The sequence below is a fragment of the Orbicella faveolata genome, unplaced genomic scaffold (assembly GCF_042242905.1).
Source record: "Orbicella faveolata isolate gen_17 unplaced genomic scaffold, um_ofav_v1 contig_37, whole genome shotgun sequence".
NCBI classification, from domain to species: domain Eukaryota; kingdom Metazoa; phylum Cnidaria; class Anthozoa; order Scleractinia; family Merulinidae; genus Orbicella; species Orbicella faveolata.
In genome coordinates, this window is record NW_028301566.1 from 1,059,767 (window position 1) to 1,078,987 (window position 19,221).

The 19,221-nt window shown below is 40.9% G+C and overlaps 2 protein-coding genes and 1 pseudogene across 2 annotated transcripts; all 3 read left to right on the plus strand.

Moving 5' to 3' along the window:
• The first annotated feature begins 137 nt into the window (after positions 1 to 137).
• LOC110067842 (mechanosensory protein 2-like) lies at positions 138 to 16,676 on the plus strand. Its single transcript, XM_020775188.2, has 8 exons — positions 138 to 247; positions 3,804 to 3,901; positions 4,064 to 4,136; positions 4,368 to 4,450; positions 13,444 to 13,647; positions 13,878 to 13,933; positions 14,123 to 14,201; positions 14,331 to 16,676. The coding sequence occupies exons 1-8, from the start codon at positions 235 to 237 to the stop codon at positions 14,526 to 14,528; spliced, it is 804 nt and encodes a 267-aa protein (XP_020630847.1). The 5' UTR covers positions 138 to 234; the 3' UTR covers positions 14,529 to 16,676.
• Positions 4,457 to 7,818, plus strand: LOC110067843 (uncharacterized protein KIAA1958-like; annotated as a pseudogene).
• Positions 9,306 to 11,637, plus strand: LOC149101559 (uncharacterized). The gene has a single exon (XM_089275650.1). The coding sequence runs from the start codon at positions 9,413 to 9,415 to the stop codon at positions 10,196 to 10,198; it is 786 nt and encodes a 261-aa protein (XP_089131776.1). The 5' UTR covers positions 9,306 to 9,412; the 3' UTR covers positions 10,199 to 11,637.
• Positions 16,677 to 19,221: the final 2,545 nt, after the last annotated feature.

Consider the following 19,221-nt stretch of genomic DNA (forward strand, 5'->3'; position numbering starts at 1 on the left):
ATACACTGTTTTAATTGAGTTGCATTTTCAAATAGTTTATGTTTGCTATAGTTGCTAGGAGAACTTGCAAGCAGGTGCGCGACAAAGTCAACTGACCAGCCCCTGGCCGGGGAGACCCCATCCGTAACTCCTTATTAGGTAAACGGTTTAACCCATCTTGGGCACTTCGCTTCTTCATGTTTCGCAGTGGCGGAGTTCAAGCGGTACAACCCTAAAGAACCGAAAACGGCGCTTATGGAAGAAGAAGGTCAGTCAATTTAACTCTTTTTCACCATATTAACTTCAAGGACTTGCATCTTGGTTGTGTAATTCAGCCGGAGTTCATAGCTGGGAGTCGATCTTCGTTGATAGCTACGGGAAGTAGAGAAGCTAGGAGGAGGAATCGATAATGACAAACCTGCTAGTGTAATCATTTTTTGCTGATATTGTGCGCATTAGTTACATTAACTGTCTTCTAAAAGCTGTTTTGTTTTGTTATATGTTACTCTGGAATAAAAGCAACGTAAAATCTGTATGGAAAGATATAGGTTAGGTGCCGTGCTGCAGTGTAAATTCGTCAAATCGTTCAGTTCAGCACTTCGTGATCATTCTAACATTCAAAACAGACTTGAGCTCCGCGATGTTTGTCATGCGCGAAGCTTAATCCAAGTGCTAAATTTAACAATAACATCACCGAAATATGGCTTCAGATCAAAGTCAAACTCTGGGCAGAAGTGCACAACATAACAACAGATATGACAATGCGGCATTGAGAAGGTTGCGAAGATTTACGCACAAAAATTCCGTTTCGTATCAAGACAAACCATCAACTGTATGAGCTTCTTTGTGACAGATGAGATTTTACATGTAAGCTTTCTTCAGTTCGGCAAATCTCGAATTGCAAGGTCTAGAATGGACTCGTGCATAACGTATGATCCGCTGTTTTCGAACCCTCATGGATGGCATGTGACGGCTGTACCGAGAGAATTTAAGCTTACCTGTTGTCACAATTAGATGTTGTTGTTTTTTTTCTTGTGAAAAAAGAAATGTGAAAGGACTAGTGGCAAGAATTTTTTCTTTATATTTTTAGATAAAAGTCAGTTAATTCCCAACATTCGAACAACTACTGTAAATAATTAATATGGGAACATGTCGGTTTATATCTTCCTTTGGTAAAGACGTCAGTTTCCCTCTACAGTAAAAGGCTGGTAAACATGAAACACATGTAAGCATACGTACAAGCTAATAAAGAAATATGATATGCTTCCATTTTGATCAATTCTCTTATGCTTCGTAAATGCTAGTCAGAACATTAGGTTGTCAGCAGCTGTAGAGATGGTTTGAAGAACTTTTGATAACACTCCACCTAAATTAGACGAAACATCCAACTTTTATCCATAAAAATAAGTGTGCATTAAACCATTGTTGTTGGAATAAATTTCTTGTAGATACTTGAAGTCAAGAGTGTGTAGGTCCAGAAAATATCCATATCCCCACCATGGAGGTTATTTCACATAAGACCCCCCCACCTCCCATCTCCCTGGAGTTTCCATGTTTTGAACATGAAAATAACTCTCTCGCCCTCAGAAATTTCCATGAGAATTATGTACACCCCCTTTGGCAAGGAAGAATGCTAAAGTTATAGTAAACACACAAGGTTGTCCAAGCTACACATCACTGCTGTCTATTATCGATCAATTGCAGCATCTGAAAAAGGTGCGCATGAAGAAAACTTGCAGCAGTTTCTTAAACATGCTTCAGAAGTAATCAATAAAAGGTAACTTGTTAACTGTTAAATAAAAAAGAAATTGTCAAATGCCTGTATGGCCGCGCCCTTCCGAAATCTTAAAATGCAGTAAATTTCCCGTGAAGGACCATGCAAAATGTGAATGAAATACACTGAATGCAAATATGGAGGACCACACAGTTGGTGCCTGGGACAAGTTGCATGAAAGCGAGGCTAGTCGGGCTTTGATGTTTTGTTTTGACAATGCTTCTCCAGAAAAGTCTTGCTTTATCGTTGATTTGGTCCATTTTGTGTTCCTGAATGCCACCAGAAGGGAGTGAAATCTTCCACAGCAGAGAAAGTGTTTTTTTTTTTCAGTTTGCCCATTCACCTCTGAGGATGTTCACAATCACGGAAGGAACTGTTTAGTTTGTTCGTTGCATTTCAGGCTGGAAGATCTTAGAAAATGTGTAAGGGATTGCATTTAGCGCCAAGTCGTTGTCATTAGGCTCAAAGCATTGCTGAAATCATTACATCTTTTCTAGCATCAATAATGAAATGAAAGGCCAAAATTAACAAACTAGGCTAGTCACCAGTGCTTTTTGGTCCATAAAGTGGCTTTGTGTAGACTGGTAACAAGTAATGAGTTCTTCTTGGAGCCTCACGATAAAGAATAATTTTCTGTTTCAAGGGCAACTGGCAGCTGATCATAGTCTATTAATTTGGCAAAAAGTTACTATAGTTTTTATTTATGAGACAGCATTTATTCAAAGAAAATATGCCTGTGCAATCGAAATCTGTTCCAAACGTGGGGTGTGTCTTATAATTGAGTATGTTTGCGCCACAAAATACAATTTTGCCAAATTTCCCTGATGATTAAACTTGTCAAACATCCACTAACATGTCATTCACTAACATTCACATCATCGTAACCAGAGATTTTTCTGCATAAAACAAAAAGTGTTCCATGTTAACTAGCAGTAAAGCAGCTGCCTACCAACCCCACATGACAAGCAAAAAGTCTGATAAGATAGATTATTTTAAAGTAGATTTTGGCCTAAATCAACGATGAAAACACACGATTTTGTTCCGTGATGAATGTTTAACCTCCAGGCATTCCATCCATCTTTTTGCGAATAGCCTGGAAGCTAGTTTTTCATCATCTGGTGTGAAAGGACTGTAACTAGCCAATTTGGAAGTATATTGTTGTTGTCGAAGTGAATATGGTAAAAAATTTCCCTGTAATTCAGGTTGCGTCTTATAACTGAATATTTAGGAGAAGTTTTCAGTTTGTAAACTTGATAAGCTTATGTCTAAAAGTTAACAGTGCACCTTATAACTAAGTGCACCTTATAAGCAAACAAATACAGTGAAAGTGATTTGCAGATTCTTACCGTACTTAATTTTTAATTAGTTGACTTGTGCAGGGCTTGAAATTAACAAAATCCTTAAGTTGGCATTTGGCGACTAAGTGTTAAAAAATAGCCACTAAATGTAAATTTTTAGTCGCAAAATCAAATAGAAGAAACACAATTCATAGACATACACATGACATATTTAATGCTCAACAGTTTGTAATGCATTATGGGACGATTTCGAACAGGGGTAGCCATTTTGAAGTTTTCAATAGAGGGAGAGTCATTTACCTTAGTGTGCCTTAGAATAATCAAACATGGCGATCCAGGTGGTGATCAAAGAATCGTGGCTTTGTTTGATTATATCTATTCAAGTAAATTGTGTCTTTCATCCACAAGTAATGTTCTTTTTCCTTTGAGATTACTGCTAGCCCTTTTAATTTGTGTCAGTCAAGGCAAAACCTAGTCACAAATTTACAACTACTCTCGCTTTTCTAATCGCAAATAAGTAAAGTTAAGTTGCAAATGTGACTGTACCGGTCACAATTTCAAGCCCTGTTATATTTGATTGTCAATCTTGAGACCATGAGGGATTCATATGGGCCCACCCATTACTCTAAATGCTGCCATTTAAATTATGGTCACCTTGGTTTCTTGCTGTTTTGACTGTGATGTAAATGTCACAGTGGGATCCTAAAAAAATGGTTAAGTTGTATTTATCTTGATTTGTGTCTTTTTTTCAGATTCAGGCAGCCGTGGCTGCTGCGACTATGTGCTGACGGTATTATCTGTCGTCCTGTTCATCTGTACTCTGCCATTATCACTATTCTTTACTATGAAGGTATGATGCCAAAATGACAAACCTTCTGATCCACCTACAGTAGGTCACCATGCATGACTCTCATTGATAAAATGCTCAGAATTTTGTTTCTTCTACTAAATTCTATTTAGTTCTTATCTCCTATGTTACGCTTTTTTTTTTTTTTTTTAACAAAAAAAACAGATAGTTCAAGAATATGAGAGAGCAGTCATTTTCCGTCTTGGCCGATTGCTGCCTGGAGGTGCAAAAGGACCAGGTACAGATAATAATAACAATTTATCCTAGGTTGCGAGTTTAGAAAATCTAATGATTAGTGTAAGTTACTTTTCATAGTTTCTGCAAGGCATGTTATCAACATTTCTCCTGTGTCCCTAACGTCTCCCCTTGGGAACAATTTAGTTACATTCTGCCGTCGCATTGTAAAAGGACAAAGGTTTAAACAATGTTGAAATATTTTTAAAAAGGCTTCGTCTTTACTTTCTTTTAGGATTGTTCTTCATTTTACCTTGTATTGACTCCTATCAGAAAGTTGATCTGCGGACAGTCTCCTTTGATGTGCCACCACAAGAGGTAGGTACTCAGTGCTGTCCTGTCTTCTCTGCTAATCTTCACTGAAGGTTTCATATCTTCATGGAACCATCAAACACATTTTTGAAGCAGGCCATCAGGTCTTTTAATCAGAGAAACCTATCAAAATACTTTTAAATCATTAACACTTCAAAATGGTGCAACAAAATGCAACTTCAAATGGAGGTTATAAAGTGCAATACGGAAGTTGCTATGGAAACTATAGGGGAAGCGCAAAATTTAAAAACAAAAAGTAAACAGGCTGAAAGCCAGTTTGTTTCGTCCGACGAAATAGTTGTTGACCAACTGAAACTAAATGCGAAAAACCAAAACACTACTAAATCAACACAAATGTGGTTGAATGTCTGGGAAAAATGGGCAAATGAAAGAAAATTCAACCCTAAACTGGAGGAGTACGAGCCTGAAGATCGAGATAAAAAGTTACAAATGTTTTATGCTGAAGTAGGTACCAAAGATGGATTGTTACAATCCTGAGAGTTTGAAGTCCATGCTGGCAGCCCTTGACCATCATTTGAAAGAACATGACTAAAAGTACTCAATTATACAAGACCGTGAGTTTTATAAGTCCAAGTTAGTGTTCGAGGGAAAAGTAAAACATCTTAGCTGGCAAGGAAAAGGGAAGAGGCCTTATGCGGCAAGTGCACTGACAGCCAAAGAAGAAGAAATACTTTGGACGGCAAAAAATCTCAGCAATTCCAGTCCAAGAGTTCTTTCTCAGACAATGTGGTGGCTTTTCACTCAGCATTTTGGACTGAGGGGACGTCAGGAACACCATTCAATGGAAGTCGAAGACTTTGTATTTTGTGAAGGCGACTGTGGAACGGAGTACATTACATTTGGAGAACATCCAACAAAGACAAGACAGGGAGGACTTAACACAAAACGTCGCACAGTTTTGTCCAAAATGTTTGTCACTTGTGGTGCAAGATGTCCAGTTCAATTTTTCAAGCAGTACCTAAGTCGAAGTCTGCTAGAGCTTCGAGACAAACGTCCATTTTACCTTACTGTGATCAACAATCCCAATATAGAAATTTGGTACAAGAAGCAGCGGCTTGGCGTTAACAGTATCGACCTTTGGAAGTATCTAGCAAGAGGCTAAGTAATCACATTGCCAGGAAGACGGTGGTAAAGAAACTGAGGGCAGCAAATGTCAAGAGGCAGTCTATCTTTCAGGTGACCAGCCACGCAAATGAAAAGTTGCTGAAGGACTACGATGAAGGAAGTGAAAGGGAGCATCAGGAGATATCACACATTATCAGCGGAACTCCAGACAACAACCAGACAACAACATCAAACAGTTCCCTAGGATTTCCGGTGTGGTCTTTTCCAACCAGTACAAAACAGATCCAGCAAGCAAGCAGCAGCCATCATGCTTTCACCGTAAACAATTTCCACAACTGTCAAGTCACGTTTAATATCATTCAAGGACAGTGCGGTTCACCTAAAAGTTCAGATCAGCATTAACTGTCTGTTCGAGCTAACTATTACGGAACAATTATAAACTTATCATCGCTTAACTGATTTTTCATGCAGTTAAATGCAATTTAACGGAGTTAACAACAAAGAGCGCCAGTGTTGTCTGGAGTCAGCGGCGTTTCATACATGGGCATGCGCCAGATCCCATGTGCTCTTTGACTGAAGTGTGTTTAGCGTTGCAGGCGCTAGCGTGTTATTTGCGTGGCAGTTCATGGGACCTCATCTTCAAGGCTTCCTCCCGGAGTAGCGTGTGCATTATTTGTTCTTCGTTCGTCGTTTTTCGAACCTTGCCGTTGTTTCTTTCGTTTGGTATGGCACATCGTCATGCAACAAACAACAGTGTGGCCGCCATGTTGGATTCAAGTCAGCCTTCTTCTTCAGCCGATTCTCCCTCTTCGGTCGTACGTCCTCCCATTTCTTCGACTCCGGTGTCCACTCCGCCCTCCTTCGTCCTCTCTCAACAGGACCTCAGTCAAGCGTTTTCACAAGCCTTGGGGGATACGTTACCTCGCATTTTGGCGGCTTTGCAAAGTCACTCATCGAGTTCTTCGACAGCGGGAAACGCGGCGTCGGGCACGACATCATCCGGTTCTGTTGTCATTAACCAACCACTGCCTTCTTCTGCAGGCCAGTCCTCAGGTAATTTGGTCGTTCCTCCCTTTATTTCAACATACTGCACGTTAGGCAATTCTTCTTTATCTTCGCCATCGTTGTTTGGTTCTCGTGGTGCTGCGAATGGATTGCCATCTTCCAACCAGTCTTTCACGCCATTGGTCTCCTTTGGTTCTAATTCCTCCATCGCCTCTACCTCAACATCCCTGAATAGGCCGTTTGTTGTTGGCCCCGGTTATTCCCCTATCCCGGAGAAGCTGGTGACAAAAATTAGGTCTGGCCAATTTGTGGATCTTGCTGACTTGCTAGCAGAGAACTTGAAAGCCCAGGAGACAGAGCCCCAAACGTACCTTGATGGCAAACTTCTCGTGAGTTCTTCCAAGAAAAGGGTGCAAGAGATCACTGATATCGTGACATGGGTTGAAGCTTTCACTGTGTACTCGTGGATCTTCTGCTGTGCTCATTCTTCCAGATGGCAGGACATGACACAATACAAGCTGCTAATTCTCAAGACGTCGCGCCAGTTCCCTGGGAAGGCTTGGCTCCATTACGATGTTGCATTCCGCAAGGACGCAGCTGCTGCAGGTTTGGTGGACTGGTCTCACATGAACCATGATTTGTACAACTTCCATACTCTTTCGTCACCTCTTCCCCAGTCAAGCCAGCAGCCAACCACTTCGTCTTCAGCTTCAATTTCGATAGCCGGTTCATCCACCTTTTGCCGATCTTGGAATGATGGCACCTGTCGCTGGACCTTTGGTCAATGCCGGTACCTCCATCGCTGTGAGAAATGTGAAGGTGATCATCCACGTGTCAACTGTCCATTTCGGGCCTCAACCTCTTCCTACCGGCGCTCCCAGTCAACTCCCCCATCCCAAAGCAAACGTCTGCGGCGTTGAAGTGGGATCCAAACCATATGTAAATAGCGTACATTCATCTTGTTCAGTTTCCTTTTCAAATTTTTTGATTCCTGTTCCTGTTAATGTTGTTGTTCCTGCACCACAAGATGCTTTTGGTAATGACATGCCCTCCGAAGTGGCACACCATGCTTTGCCCTCGTGTTCTTTGTCCATTTTGAGCGCCCCGCAGCAAGACCTGGTCCCCCCATCCAGAGTAACCCCCATAGATGCGGAGGAACTTCGGCATGAACTGTGTTCTTACCCCGACCAAACGCAAGTGGAGTACGTGATTTCAGGTCTCACAAATGGTTTTCAGCTGGGTTTTGACCCTCGGGCGGTATCTTTAAAATCGGAGAATAAAAACATGCCTTCAGCATCCCTTCAGCCTTCAGTCATCGACCAGTATCTCCGCACGGAACTCGACAAAGGCCGTGTAGCTGGCCCCTTTGCTATAGCCCCTATCCCAAACCTCCATGTGAGTCGCTTTGGAATTATCCCGAAGAAGTACCAGCCTGGAAAATGGCGGCTTATCTTGGATCTGTCTAGTCCTTTAGGCCATAGTGTCAATGATGGCATTCCAAAAGAACCCCTTTTCAGTGCAGTACATGAAGGTTGATGATATCATCGATGGGATCATGCTTCACGGCAGAGGAACGCTGTTGGCAAAGTTCGATGTGGAAAGTGCTTACCGTAATGTCCCTGTCCATTCTGATGATCGTTACCTACTTGGTATGAAGTGGCGTGGGAAATATTTTATTGATATGGCGCTTCCATTTGGACTACGCTCTGCTCCTTTCATCTTCTCGTCCATTGCAGATATGCTCGAGTGGATCCTCAAACACAATTATAATGTGAATTTTCTTTTACACTACCTGGATGACTTCCATACATTGGGCCCTCCTAACTCACCTGTTTGCCAGAACAATATTGATACTTGTGTAAAGCTATTTAAAAAGTGGGGTATTCCTCTTCACCCGAACAAATTGGAGGGGCCATCCACTTGTTTAACTGTGCTCGGTATTGAGCTCGATTCTCTCTCACTTCAGGCCCGTCTGCCGCAGGATAAGTTTGATCGTATTGCTGCACTTCTGGAAGCCTGGTCCCTCAAACAACATTGCACACGGAAGGAGCTGGAATCTCTCATTGGCAATCTCCAACACGCATGTAAAGTAGTTCCTCAGGGGCGTACCTTCTTGAGACGCATGATCAATTTATTGTCAGCCTTTCGACGTGATAGCCACCCAATTAGGATCAATCAAGACTTTCGCTTAGACCTCCGTTGGTGGCGAGAATTTTTCCATTCTTGGGGTGGTCTCAGTTTCCTGCTTTCCCCACAGTGGGCGACCTTGCCTGAATTTTACGTTTCCTCAGATGCTGCTGGTGCTCGGGGTTATGGTGCAATTTGTGATCATGAATGGTTTGTGGGTGAATGGTCAGCTGTTCAGCATCCCTTGGCAATTGCCTACAAAGAGTTGTTTCCGGTGGTTATTGCAGCTTCCCTATGGGGCCACCGATGGGCTTCTAAACGAGTTGAGTTCTGCTCCGACAACATGGCAGTCGTTAGTGTTTTGCGTTCGGGCACCACGAAGGATCCGAACATGATGGTTCTTCTCCGTCACTTGTCACTTGTGGCAGCCCGACATTCCTTTGCCTTTACTGCCTCTCATACGCCGGGTAAAGACAACTCGATTGCTGATGCCTTATCTCGTTTTGATTTTCAGCGTTTCCATCATCTTGCTCCTCATGCAGCTCCTGGGGCGACTCCAATTCCGTTAACGCTGCTGGCTCAGCTGCCCGTAATTTGACAGATAAATGCCAGTTCTATTTGACCAATGGCCTCGCACCTTCTACTCGCCAAGTTTATGCTTCAGCTCAACGTCAGTTCTTAGATTTTTGTAGTCAGGATACTCCCTTCGAGCCAAGTCAGCCTCTTTTACCAGCCAGTGAACAAACTCTGATGCGCTTCTGTACCCATTTAGCAGATCGTCTTCACCATTCTTCCATTAAAGTATATTTGTCTGCAGTCCGTTCTTTACACATTGACTATGGCTTCCCAGACCCAATTGTCAACCGTCTTCAACTTCAGCGTCTCTTACGAGGGATCAAACGTCATCAGGGCCCAAATCTCCCTCAGCGCCAACCAGTGACAGCCGACCTTATGTCTGTTTTGCACAAGTCTTTAGATTTTATCAACCCTGACAGTGTCATGCTATGGGCAGCCTGCTGTCTTGGCTTCTTTGGGTTTCTTAGAGCCGGTGAATTTACAACAAATGGTACCTTTGATCCATCTGTTCATTTGACCGCGGCAGATCTTCAAGTAGATTCCTCCACCAATCCCCAAAGCTTTCGAGTGTTAATCAAGTGTGCAAAGACTGATCCTTTCAGGCAGGGTTGTTTCATCTATCTTGGCCGTGGTTCCCTTCCTCTCTGTCCTGTGACTGCATTAACAAACTACCTTCATCTTCGTGGGCCAGGCACCGGACCTCTCTTTATTCACCAAGATGGCTCTCCTCTTTCTAGATCTCGGCTTTCCTCGTTTCTTCAAACCACTCTACAGGCAGCAGGTATTCCTGGAAAGTTCTCGGGTCATAGTTTTAGAATTGGAGCCGCTACAACTGCTGCCCAGAGAGGTGTTCCTGATCATCTCATTAAGACAATGGGTCGCTGGTCGAGTGATGCTTACTTGTTATATGTGCGCACACCTGTGGAAACCATCCTTTCAGTAGCTGAACGACTTGCCTAACAGGTATGGTTTTTGTCACTAATTTGCCAGTTACTGGGTGCCTACGGATTTGGGCATTTTTCTCGGGGCTCTGGCCTCCCCATCCATGAGCCCCTCTCTTCTCCGAGCTGGCTAGCGCGCTGCTCGGAGGTCCTCCGGCTTGGCGTGGGGGCTCATGGCTGGCTTGCCAGGATTTGCCAGCCATGGGAGCAGTCTCCATCTAGGAGCTGGCTGCCAATAGTGGAAGCTCCTGGATATCACAGGCACCCAGCCTCCATTTTGCGATGCAGTTGTTAAATGCAGTTAAATGCAATTTAACGGAGTTAACAACAAAGAGCGCCAGTGTTGTCTGGAGTCAGCGGCGTTTCATACATGGGCATGCGCCAGATCCCATGTGCTCTTTGACTGAAGTGTGTTTAGCGTTGCAGGCGCTAGCGTGTTATTTGCGTGGCAGTTCATGGGACCTCATCTTCAAGGCTTCCTCCCTCCCCCCCATTTCCCTCCCTCTTTTCCACTGTTCACACAGTGTGACGGGTGCCTGCTCTCCCTTCTGCGTGGGGGCTCATGGCTGGCTTGCCAGGATTTGCCAGCCATGGGAGCAGTCTCCATCTAGGAGCTGGCTGCCAATAGTGGAAGCTCCTGGATATCACAGGCACCCAGCCTCCATTTTGCGATGCAGTTGTTAAATGCTCTTAATATAAAAACTTGATCAGTTCATAATGTTTTCCCAAAAAAATTCATGTTTGGTTTACTTGTCACAAGGTTGTAATTGATTGGTTGAAATAAAACATGAGAGAAGTTTGGAAGCCATTACAGAGTTGCATGTCCATAGAAGCGTAACGGTCGCGTTTAGAATATTATAAATAAAAAATTGTATGATCACTCGTGCATTTCATGATATATGGTCACTCGTGCCCATATATCAGGAAATGCACTCGCGTTCATACAATTTTCTATACATATTTAGCTTCCTTCATTTTATGAAATTGTAATGGGCTACAGTTCTAAATACAGGGCACGAAATTAACAAAATCCTTACGTCGCCATTTGGCAACTAAGTGGCAAAAAATAGTCGCTAAATGTAAATTTTTAGTCGCAAAATCTAATAGAAGAGACACAATCCATAGACATACATGAAGTACTCAATGCTCAAGGGCTTCCAATGCATTATAGGGCGATTTTGCACAGGGATAGCCATTTTGAAGGTTTTGAGAGAGTCGTTTACTTTAGTGTGCCTTAGAATAATCAAACATGACGATCCAGTTGGCAATCAAAGAATCGTGGGTTTGTTTTATTATATCTATTTGTATAAATTGTCTTTAATTTTTTTTTTTTTTTTTTTTTTTTGTATTTTGTTTTTATTTGTAAGTTGTGCAATGGACAAGCAAAGAGATACTGTAATGCTAGTTTTACAATTTTACATTAAAAAGGGATAGACACACAAAAAAAAAAGAAGAAAAGGGGAGGTAAAGAAGCCTATTACAATGTAAATATAAATAGATCTCTACATCCATCATCACAAAAACATAAACTAAATTAACTGAAGCAAGGTAGAAATTTGTTCCATTTCTTATAATGTTTTACCAATTTATTGCTGTTAACTGCAATTTTCTGTTCAATCTGGCAAGTTGCTTTAACGTTGGCCATGAAGACCTTTAGAGAAGGATGTATGATATTTAATTTACAGTTATAAATATAATATTTAGCTAATAAAATAATATGGTTTAGGATATGAAAGTCCTCTGCGACATTGAATACACCGAAGATAACATTTTCTAGTGTTAAGGATGTCGAGATTACCTTTTTTCAGAAATCCAGGAACAAAGCAACTGCCAGAAAGATTTTGTTACATTGCAATGAAAGAATAAGTGCTCAGGGGACTCGACTTCTGTTTGACAAAAGGCGCAAAGTGGAGAGTCAATCATTTTGAGTCTGAATAATTTTTCATTTGTAAAAACAATGTTATTTAACAGCTTGTACTGAAATTCCCTAGTTTTTGTATCATGTGTGACCGTAAACGGAAGAGAGTAAATCTCTTTCCATTCCAGAGAAAGATTTGGATACTTTAGTTTTATTTTCTTTTGAGCAGAAGGCGCCGTTTGCTTTTTGCGTTTAAATTCATTGTAAAGCATTTTCGAAGTGACTTTCAAAACATTTACCATAGCGTTTTCTATGTTAATTTGAAACTTGTCATTTGAGGGGGGACAAATATGTTGCTGACTTTGTTTGATGATAAGCTTCCATTCATCGGAAATAGCATTAACGATGCCCATTAATTTAAAAAGGTGGACAGGAGATAGTCGAGCTTGTAATAATTTTTCACTTTCGAGAAACCTACCATTGTCAGATATCAAATCTCCTATTTTAACAATTCCATGGAAAGCCAGGTGTTTTATATAACACGACTTGTTCTCAATAAGGATAAACTTATTGTTCCATATTGTTTGGTTAATAACATCGTCATAAGAAACAACGTTTGTTGTGCTAACATAAGACCACGCATCGAGACACTCTTTGTAGAAGTCCGGTAGATAAATAGGAAGTTTACAGGTCTCAAAATTGCAGCATAAAATCTATAAATTGTCTTTCATCCGCAAGTTATGTTCTTGTTCCTTTGAGATTACTGCTAACCCTTTTAATTTGTGTCAGTCAAGGCAAAACCTAGTCGCAAATTTGCGACTACTCTCGTTTTTCTAGTCGCGAATAAGTAAAGTTAAGTCGCAAATGCGACTGTATTGATCGCAATTTCGAGCCCTGAAATACCACAAAGCCTCAAATTAGTGCCTGAGTCCTTATTTCAAATATAGGATAAGGCTTGTAAGGAGACTTGTTGGAGGGGAGAGTTGTTCTGAGGGAAGCACTTATTTGAATTTTCAGTTTAGTCTTAAACATCAATCTAATGTAAGTAACTTAAGTGCAAAGTTTTCCATATAGTAGTTCACAAACTGAAACATTGTACTAATTCTCAAATCTGCTCATGTTACTATAATGGTAATCACCTGTTGCTCAACATTGTCAACACTGTGGTAAGCCTTTGTTTAACTGTTTTCTCTAAAGGAGGAAGGGAGGCGCTTATTTAGGAGTTTGGCCAATACAAGGGGCACTTATTTAAGGGGGGTGCTTATTCAAGGAATTACAGTAGCTTAATTTATAATTGTTTGCAGGAGCTTTTTTTGGCAGGGGAACTTGCTTGGTTTTCCGGATTGATTGGTGACCAGTAATTACATCCAGAATGTAAAAACTTTAATATACTACTCTCATTTCAGATTTTAACAAAAGACAGTGTGACCGTGGCAGTAGATGCTGTGGTGTATTTCAGAATCCATGATGCCACTACTTCCATAACTAATGTGGAGAATGCCAATCGTTCCACCCGTCTGCTGGCACAGACCACCCTGCGAAATGTGCTGGGGACCAAAAACCTGAGCGAGATTTTGGCTGACCGTGAGGTAATCAGCCATGTCATGCAGGTAAGAACTTTATCGTACTTTATTTTTGAATGGTTATTTTTGTAGCCCAGTTATCATTGCTATGGTCAATTCTTTCGTAGGAAACTACAAGCTGTGTTTGACAAGTCTCTGCACATCTGTTAGAAATAATTCATTGAAAACCAAGAGTTTTTCTCCTTGTTGGTAGTTATCATCAAGTTATAACATCTTACATTAACATTAATTTAAAATGTGTGTCTACCTTTTAACAGACCTCGTTGGATGAGGCCACTGATCCTTGGGGTGTCAAAGTGGAGCGTGTTGAAGTGTAAGTAAATATTTACCCAATTTTTCCTGTTTTAACCATAATACATGTCAACTTAGCTACACAAACAAAATCAAGGGTCATTTAAAGTTACAAAGATTGCCATAACTTACCGGTAATGACCTTGTTATCTTGTGGCAATTTGAGTCTTAGTTCCCCATTGGATTTATGAACTTCTTCTTTGATTTGCAGGAAGGATGTGCGTCTTCCTCAACAGCTTCAGAGAGCCATGGCAGCTGAAGCTGAAGCCTCCCGTGAAGCTCGTGCTAAGGTATATCTAAAAGGTTTTTCTATTCAGAGTCTTTGAGTGGTTGGTAAGCAATCCCCGCAGTATAGCCATAGTATTTGTGCCTTGAAATTCTGTTTTTCTCTGCTCAATGTCGAAACTTCACCATTTTAGGTCATTGCTGCTGAGGGTGAGATGAATGCCTCTCGTGCTCTGAAGGAAGCTGCTGACATCATTTCTGAGTCTCCTTCTGCTCTCCAGCTGCGATACCTTCAGACGCTGACAACCATCTCAGCTGAAAAGAATTCCACAGTCCTTTTCCCTCTTCCTGTGGATTTCCTCAGCAGATTTTTGCCTGATAGGAAAGGGTAACTAGAAAGACTGAGGAAACTTGAATTTCACTCATCGATGCAAGATATTTCACTTTAGACATTAAAGTAGTCAGAGCTTTTCATTCTAATGGTATGCAGTAGTTTTTCCTGGAGAGCAATCTTCGCTGACGTCCTTGTTTGCATTAATTTTTAGTTTGTATAGTGTGATCCTCCAGGTGAGGGTAGTTCTGAAAAGAACTGTTGTTGCCTCTTAACAGATGTCAACAACTACCGGCGCCTTACGAACAACTTATCCACGACGGAAACAAAACCGACCAACGGATTTCTAACAGACCGACTTGATTTGACCAACAATAGACGGACCAAAAAGCGACCAATTTTACTAACGATAGATGGATCGAAACCAACCACAGACTGATGACAAACTTTACGCGAGTCTTTCAGCCAATACCAACACTGATGGCTAAACTGACCAATCACTTTCAACAGACCAAACTTATAACATTACGACTGACAAACGCTATTCACGTCACTCGGAAGATGACTTCCGCTCAGGTTGTCGAAACGTCAGTCAATAACAACAGTTCTTTTCAGAACTACTCTCACCCCAACGATCACACTATACGAACTACTGATACTCCTGGGTCCAAACCATTTGCTATGTTCCATTGATTTTTGTCCTTATTAACATACAACTTTTCACAGAGAAGGCTTCATGCTAGATAGAAATTGACTCCGAACATTTAAAAGCTTGTGAAACGTAGTGATTGGTTAATGTTTGGCTCTTTGGGCATAATATGCACAGAGAAATTGGCTTCCAAAATTCGCAAAATTTCCAGGTGGGAAAAGCACTAACTTTTTTGTGGTACAAGGATTATTTTGGTAGTAGGGACATTATAATTATCATTCACCAATGGAATTCCAATGGACTGTCTTTGTACTCTGAACCGGTTATTTTTTGCTTGAGATCTTCATTTTAAACTATTATATGGTTATCTGCACATTTTCTAGCTGAAAGGGTAAGCTTTGTTGAAAAGCAGCTAAGTTGAGTTTGGTGCTAAAACATTTTGCCTTTTACATAAGGCCAAACAAGTATTACGCATGCAATATAGTAGTGCTACAATATATCAAATAAATGAATGCCAGGTTGGCGACAGGTTATTTTCTCTAGTTGTAGATGTTTCATGTGGATCATGCTTCTGGTTATTTTATGTACAATTGTTTTTTGGCAGCTAGGAGTAATGCTGAAGTGTAATTATTATAAAATAGTGAAAATTGCTTCAATGTCGTAGTTGGTTTTAGTGATTTAAAATACTTTAATAGTTGTTGCCAGTTGCAATAAAATTACGCTAGTCAGATCATCTTATGCATCAGGGTATACTGACTGACAGGCAGGTGAAGCCTCTTGATGCAGGTGCTTATGTCAAATTTCTTGGCCAGTTGGCCAGAACTTGAAAGTGTACCTCCTCCCAGGGCTGACGTGTGACACAGTGTCATGCCTGTTTCATGAGACCTTTTCATTAACTAGTTGATATTATTATACTGAAAAAGAAACAAAGGTTTTAGTTGCTAAGGAAACCTTTTTTGGCTGTGACGGCTGGCAACTGAAACAATTATTTGTCAAATTGGAATTTAATGCTGTATTCACACTTCGAGAGTTAGTCCTTACTCCGACAGGGTTGCCACATGTCAGGAAATGGTCAGGGAAACAAATTCTTCACGGTCAGGGGATAGTCGAGGAATTTTATTTGAGTCACGGAAATTTGGCATTTTGATGAAAAGACAGGGAAAACTGAAATAAATTAAACACTGCTGATTTAATACTATTGAAGGCTGGAAGAAACATTTAGGGTCACCATCTGTGATCTCAACGATTGACCGAGTGGAAAACGCGGCTGTAAGGGAAGGCTTGAAGCCACTACTATACCTGCCATTTTGTATTTATTTGGTCATGGAAATTTTAATTTTATCAGGGAAAAGTCGGAATTTTGAGAAGTGATGTTTGTGGCCGCCATGTCTGACGAGGGACTAACACTCCAGACGTCCGCTTCACTAACTTGTTACTGCGGTAAAATGACCATAGTCAACTTTAAGGTTACAAATAACTAAGTATATCAAAGTATAACTAAAAAACGCCTTGAAAGAGCTTCTAAAAGTCAAAATTGAATAATAAACACACTAGAGTATTGATCTGTGTCTGTCTTCCAGTGAAATAAACACTATTTCATGCAAACTTTATTGGTAGGTAAAATCGACATTACTGGTAATACAGGATACAGAGCAAAACTTCCTGATCTCGAAGGTTTCTAACAATATTATGTTTTAACCTTGTTCTTTGATTTCATTGTGTATCACATCTCTATCCTCCGACCATGATAAGGCGCGTTTTTCTCCGCACACAAAAGATATAAATACACTCTCTTTGTTATGCCCTTCTTCGGTACAGCTTACATCGTCTTTCTGAGTTTTCACTAGTTTCTTCTGAATGTGTCGGTGTGGTCACTGACACGGACCAGTTTCTCTCTAGTGGTGTTCTGCCGTGATTCTAGCTGCTTTTTTTCGGTTGGTCATACAGTTAGTCACGTGGCAGATAGCTGCTCAACTTTTTTGACAGCATGTTTTAAAAGGCCATAACACCAATTTTCAGACCAATGTCATGCGTGTTGTTATGGTGAAAGAAGAGGGATTGGATGGACATTGACCAATGTCTTGGAAGACCTTGATTATGCGGATGATATTGCGCTGCTCCGACACCAGGACATGCAGGCAAAGACCAATGCCTTGGCATTGGCATCAGTATTTTCGTTCCAAATTTCGTGAAATTCTAGTTAGTGGTTCTTGAGAAATAGGCGTATTTCCGAGAGTGCAATTTTTCATTCAATCGCAATTTTTTTGACTTACTACGCATGCGTTGCATTTAACTGGGTTCTTTTGGTAACAAAGAAAAAGCTGAGAATTGCTGGGTTCTTTGCATCGTTACCTTTTCTAGCATGTCTTTGTAATAAAAGACTAAAGCCATCAATACACCACGTTCAATTCTAGAGAAAAATAATACAGATAGTGCGGGTGTTGAGTAAATAAAATGATCGCTCTATTGACGGCATGTTTGTTTTTTGCAATCCTTGTGCACGCGCTGAATTGCATCAGCAAAAGCGCGCGCGAAAACTGTGTTCGGCCACCTTAAATGCTCAAGGAACAGTGAAAAAAGGTTCTTTGGTAGGGCAATTAACAACTTCTTGTAGAAAATACGAAAAGCAACGTGAATACTTTTGGAACAACTTTTGAGCAACTTTTTGACTTTTGGGGCAACATTTAAGCAAATTTTTGAGAAATGTTGAGCATGGGCAGCTAGCCGTACTCTCCATTTTCTCGCTCCGGGAGGTCGAGGGCGGGAAAATGATGAGAGACCCTGGGAACGAGGCTGCAGAAACCTCCGTTGGCGGGGTGGGGGTGGTGGGGGGTAGAGGGGGTAAAATATTAGGAAAAATGGAAAATTCTGTGCTCATCGGGCACACGTATGTGCGCTCATGTCTTGAAAGGGTTAATTAAACCGAAGGGCAAAGATTTTATGGTAGTTTGAAAACTTGCAAAATTACAGAAGGATTTGTATGGACAACCATTGGAGCGTGACTGGAGGGCAAAACGTTCTCTTCCCATACAGATCCTTCTAATTTCTAACGTCCATAAAAATTCCCTCTCAAGGGATATAAACCTGAACATTTCTTCCCATAAAAATCCTTCTAATTTCTAACGTCCATAAAAATTCCCTCTTAAGGGATATAAACCTGAACATTTGCATGTAGGCTATATATTTGTAAATGTTCGTTCCATTTCTGATAACATTATGCACTACCAACGACTAAATGTGTGTTATTTATAAGCACCGTTGCAAAAGGCCTATTAGTTATTCGGAGGGTGTCAATTGGGTGGTGGCTTTTTTTTTGGCTAACGGTTAATTCAGTTTGCTTACGGTTAAGAGAAAGCTTAGAAATTAATTACAATTGTTTTTAAAAAGCTAGAAATTTATTTTCATCAGGTTTAAAAGAGGTAGAAGAGTATTATCACGATGGCTAGGTGGAAAACGCGGGACCGGGATCCTGGGGTTCGGGGTACGGGATCCCGGGGTGTGGAAAACGCGTGGTCTGGTGGAAAATGCGGGGTCTACGCGGAAACCACGGGGTCTAAGAGGAAAACACGGGGAAAACCGTTTTTCGAGGAAATATGAATTTTCTTCACTAAAATGAGAAGTCGAAATTTTGTTATTTTAAAATTGCAATGAAAATCAATTCCGTTTCTCGGCGTAAAACGCGTTTTTTGATCAAAGCAAATTAAACACTTCGTGGCAAAGAACACCATGCAATAGCCAACGTGCCGTGCAGCGGTTTTCTTTTGCATGGGACGTCTATGTTATTTTTCTTAGTTACTTGCGTGGTTTTTTTATACCTTTGAAAAAGAAATAATGAAATAATAAAGATTGTTTTGCTTACTATCTTAAACCATGAAAAAGCCTTTCTATACAAATAATCACTTTCGACCGGTCATTATTTATCGACTGAGGGATGGCGTGGGATTTTCGGTTAAAGATAGTAACATTTTGCTGATCCCCCACTTAAATGTTATTTTATTGAATTATTCCCTTCATAGCTATTAATAAATTTCATGATCCCCCTCAATGTCTTCGCACACATGTTCACCCTTCGACATGTATATTTAGTGCTTTTAACGGTCATATG

What these genes read in the sequence shown, in the direction of transcription:
- LOC110067842 (XM_020775188.2), top strand. An exon ending in TGGAGGTGCAAAAGGACCAG is followed by an intron (nt 4,137 to 4,367) that starts GTACAGATAATA and finishes ACTTTCTTTTAG; the next exon opens with GATTGTTCTTCATTTTACCT. An exon ending in TAATCAGCCATGTCATGCAG is followed by an intron (nt 13,648 to 13,877) that starts GTAAGAACTTTA and finishes ACCTTTTAACAG; the next exon opens with ACCTCGTTGGATGAGGCCAC.
- LOC149101559 (XM_089275650.1), top strand. Translation starts at nt 9,413, where the DNA reads ATGCGCTTCTGTACCCATTTAGCAGATCGTCTTCACCATTCTTCCATT.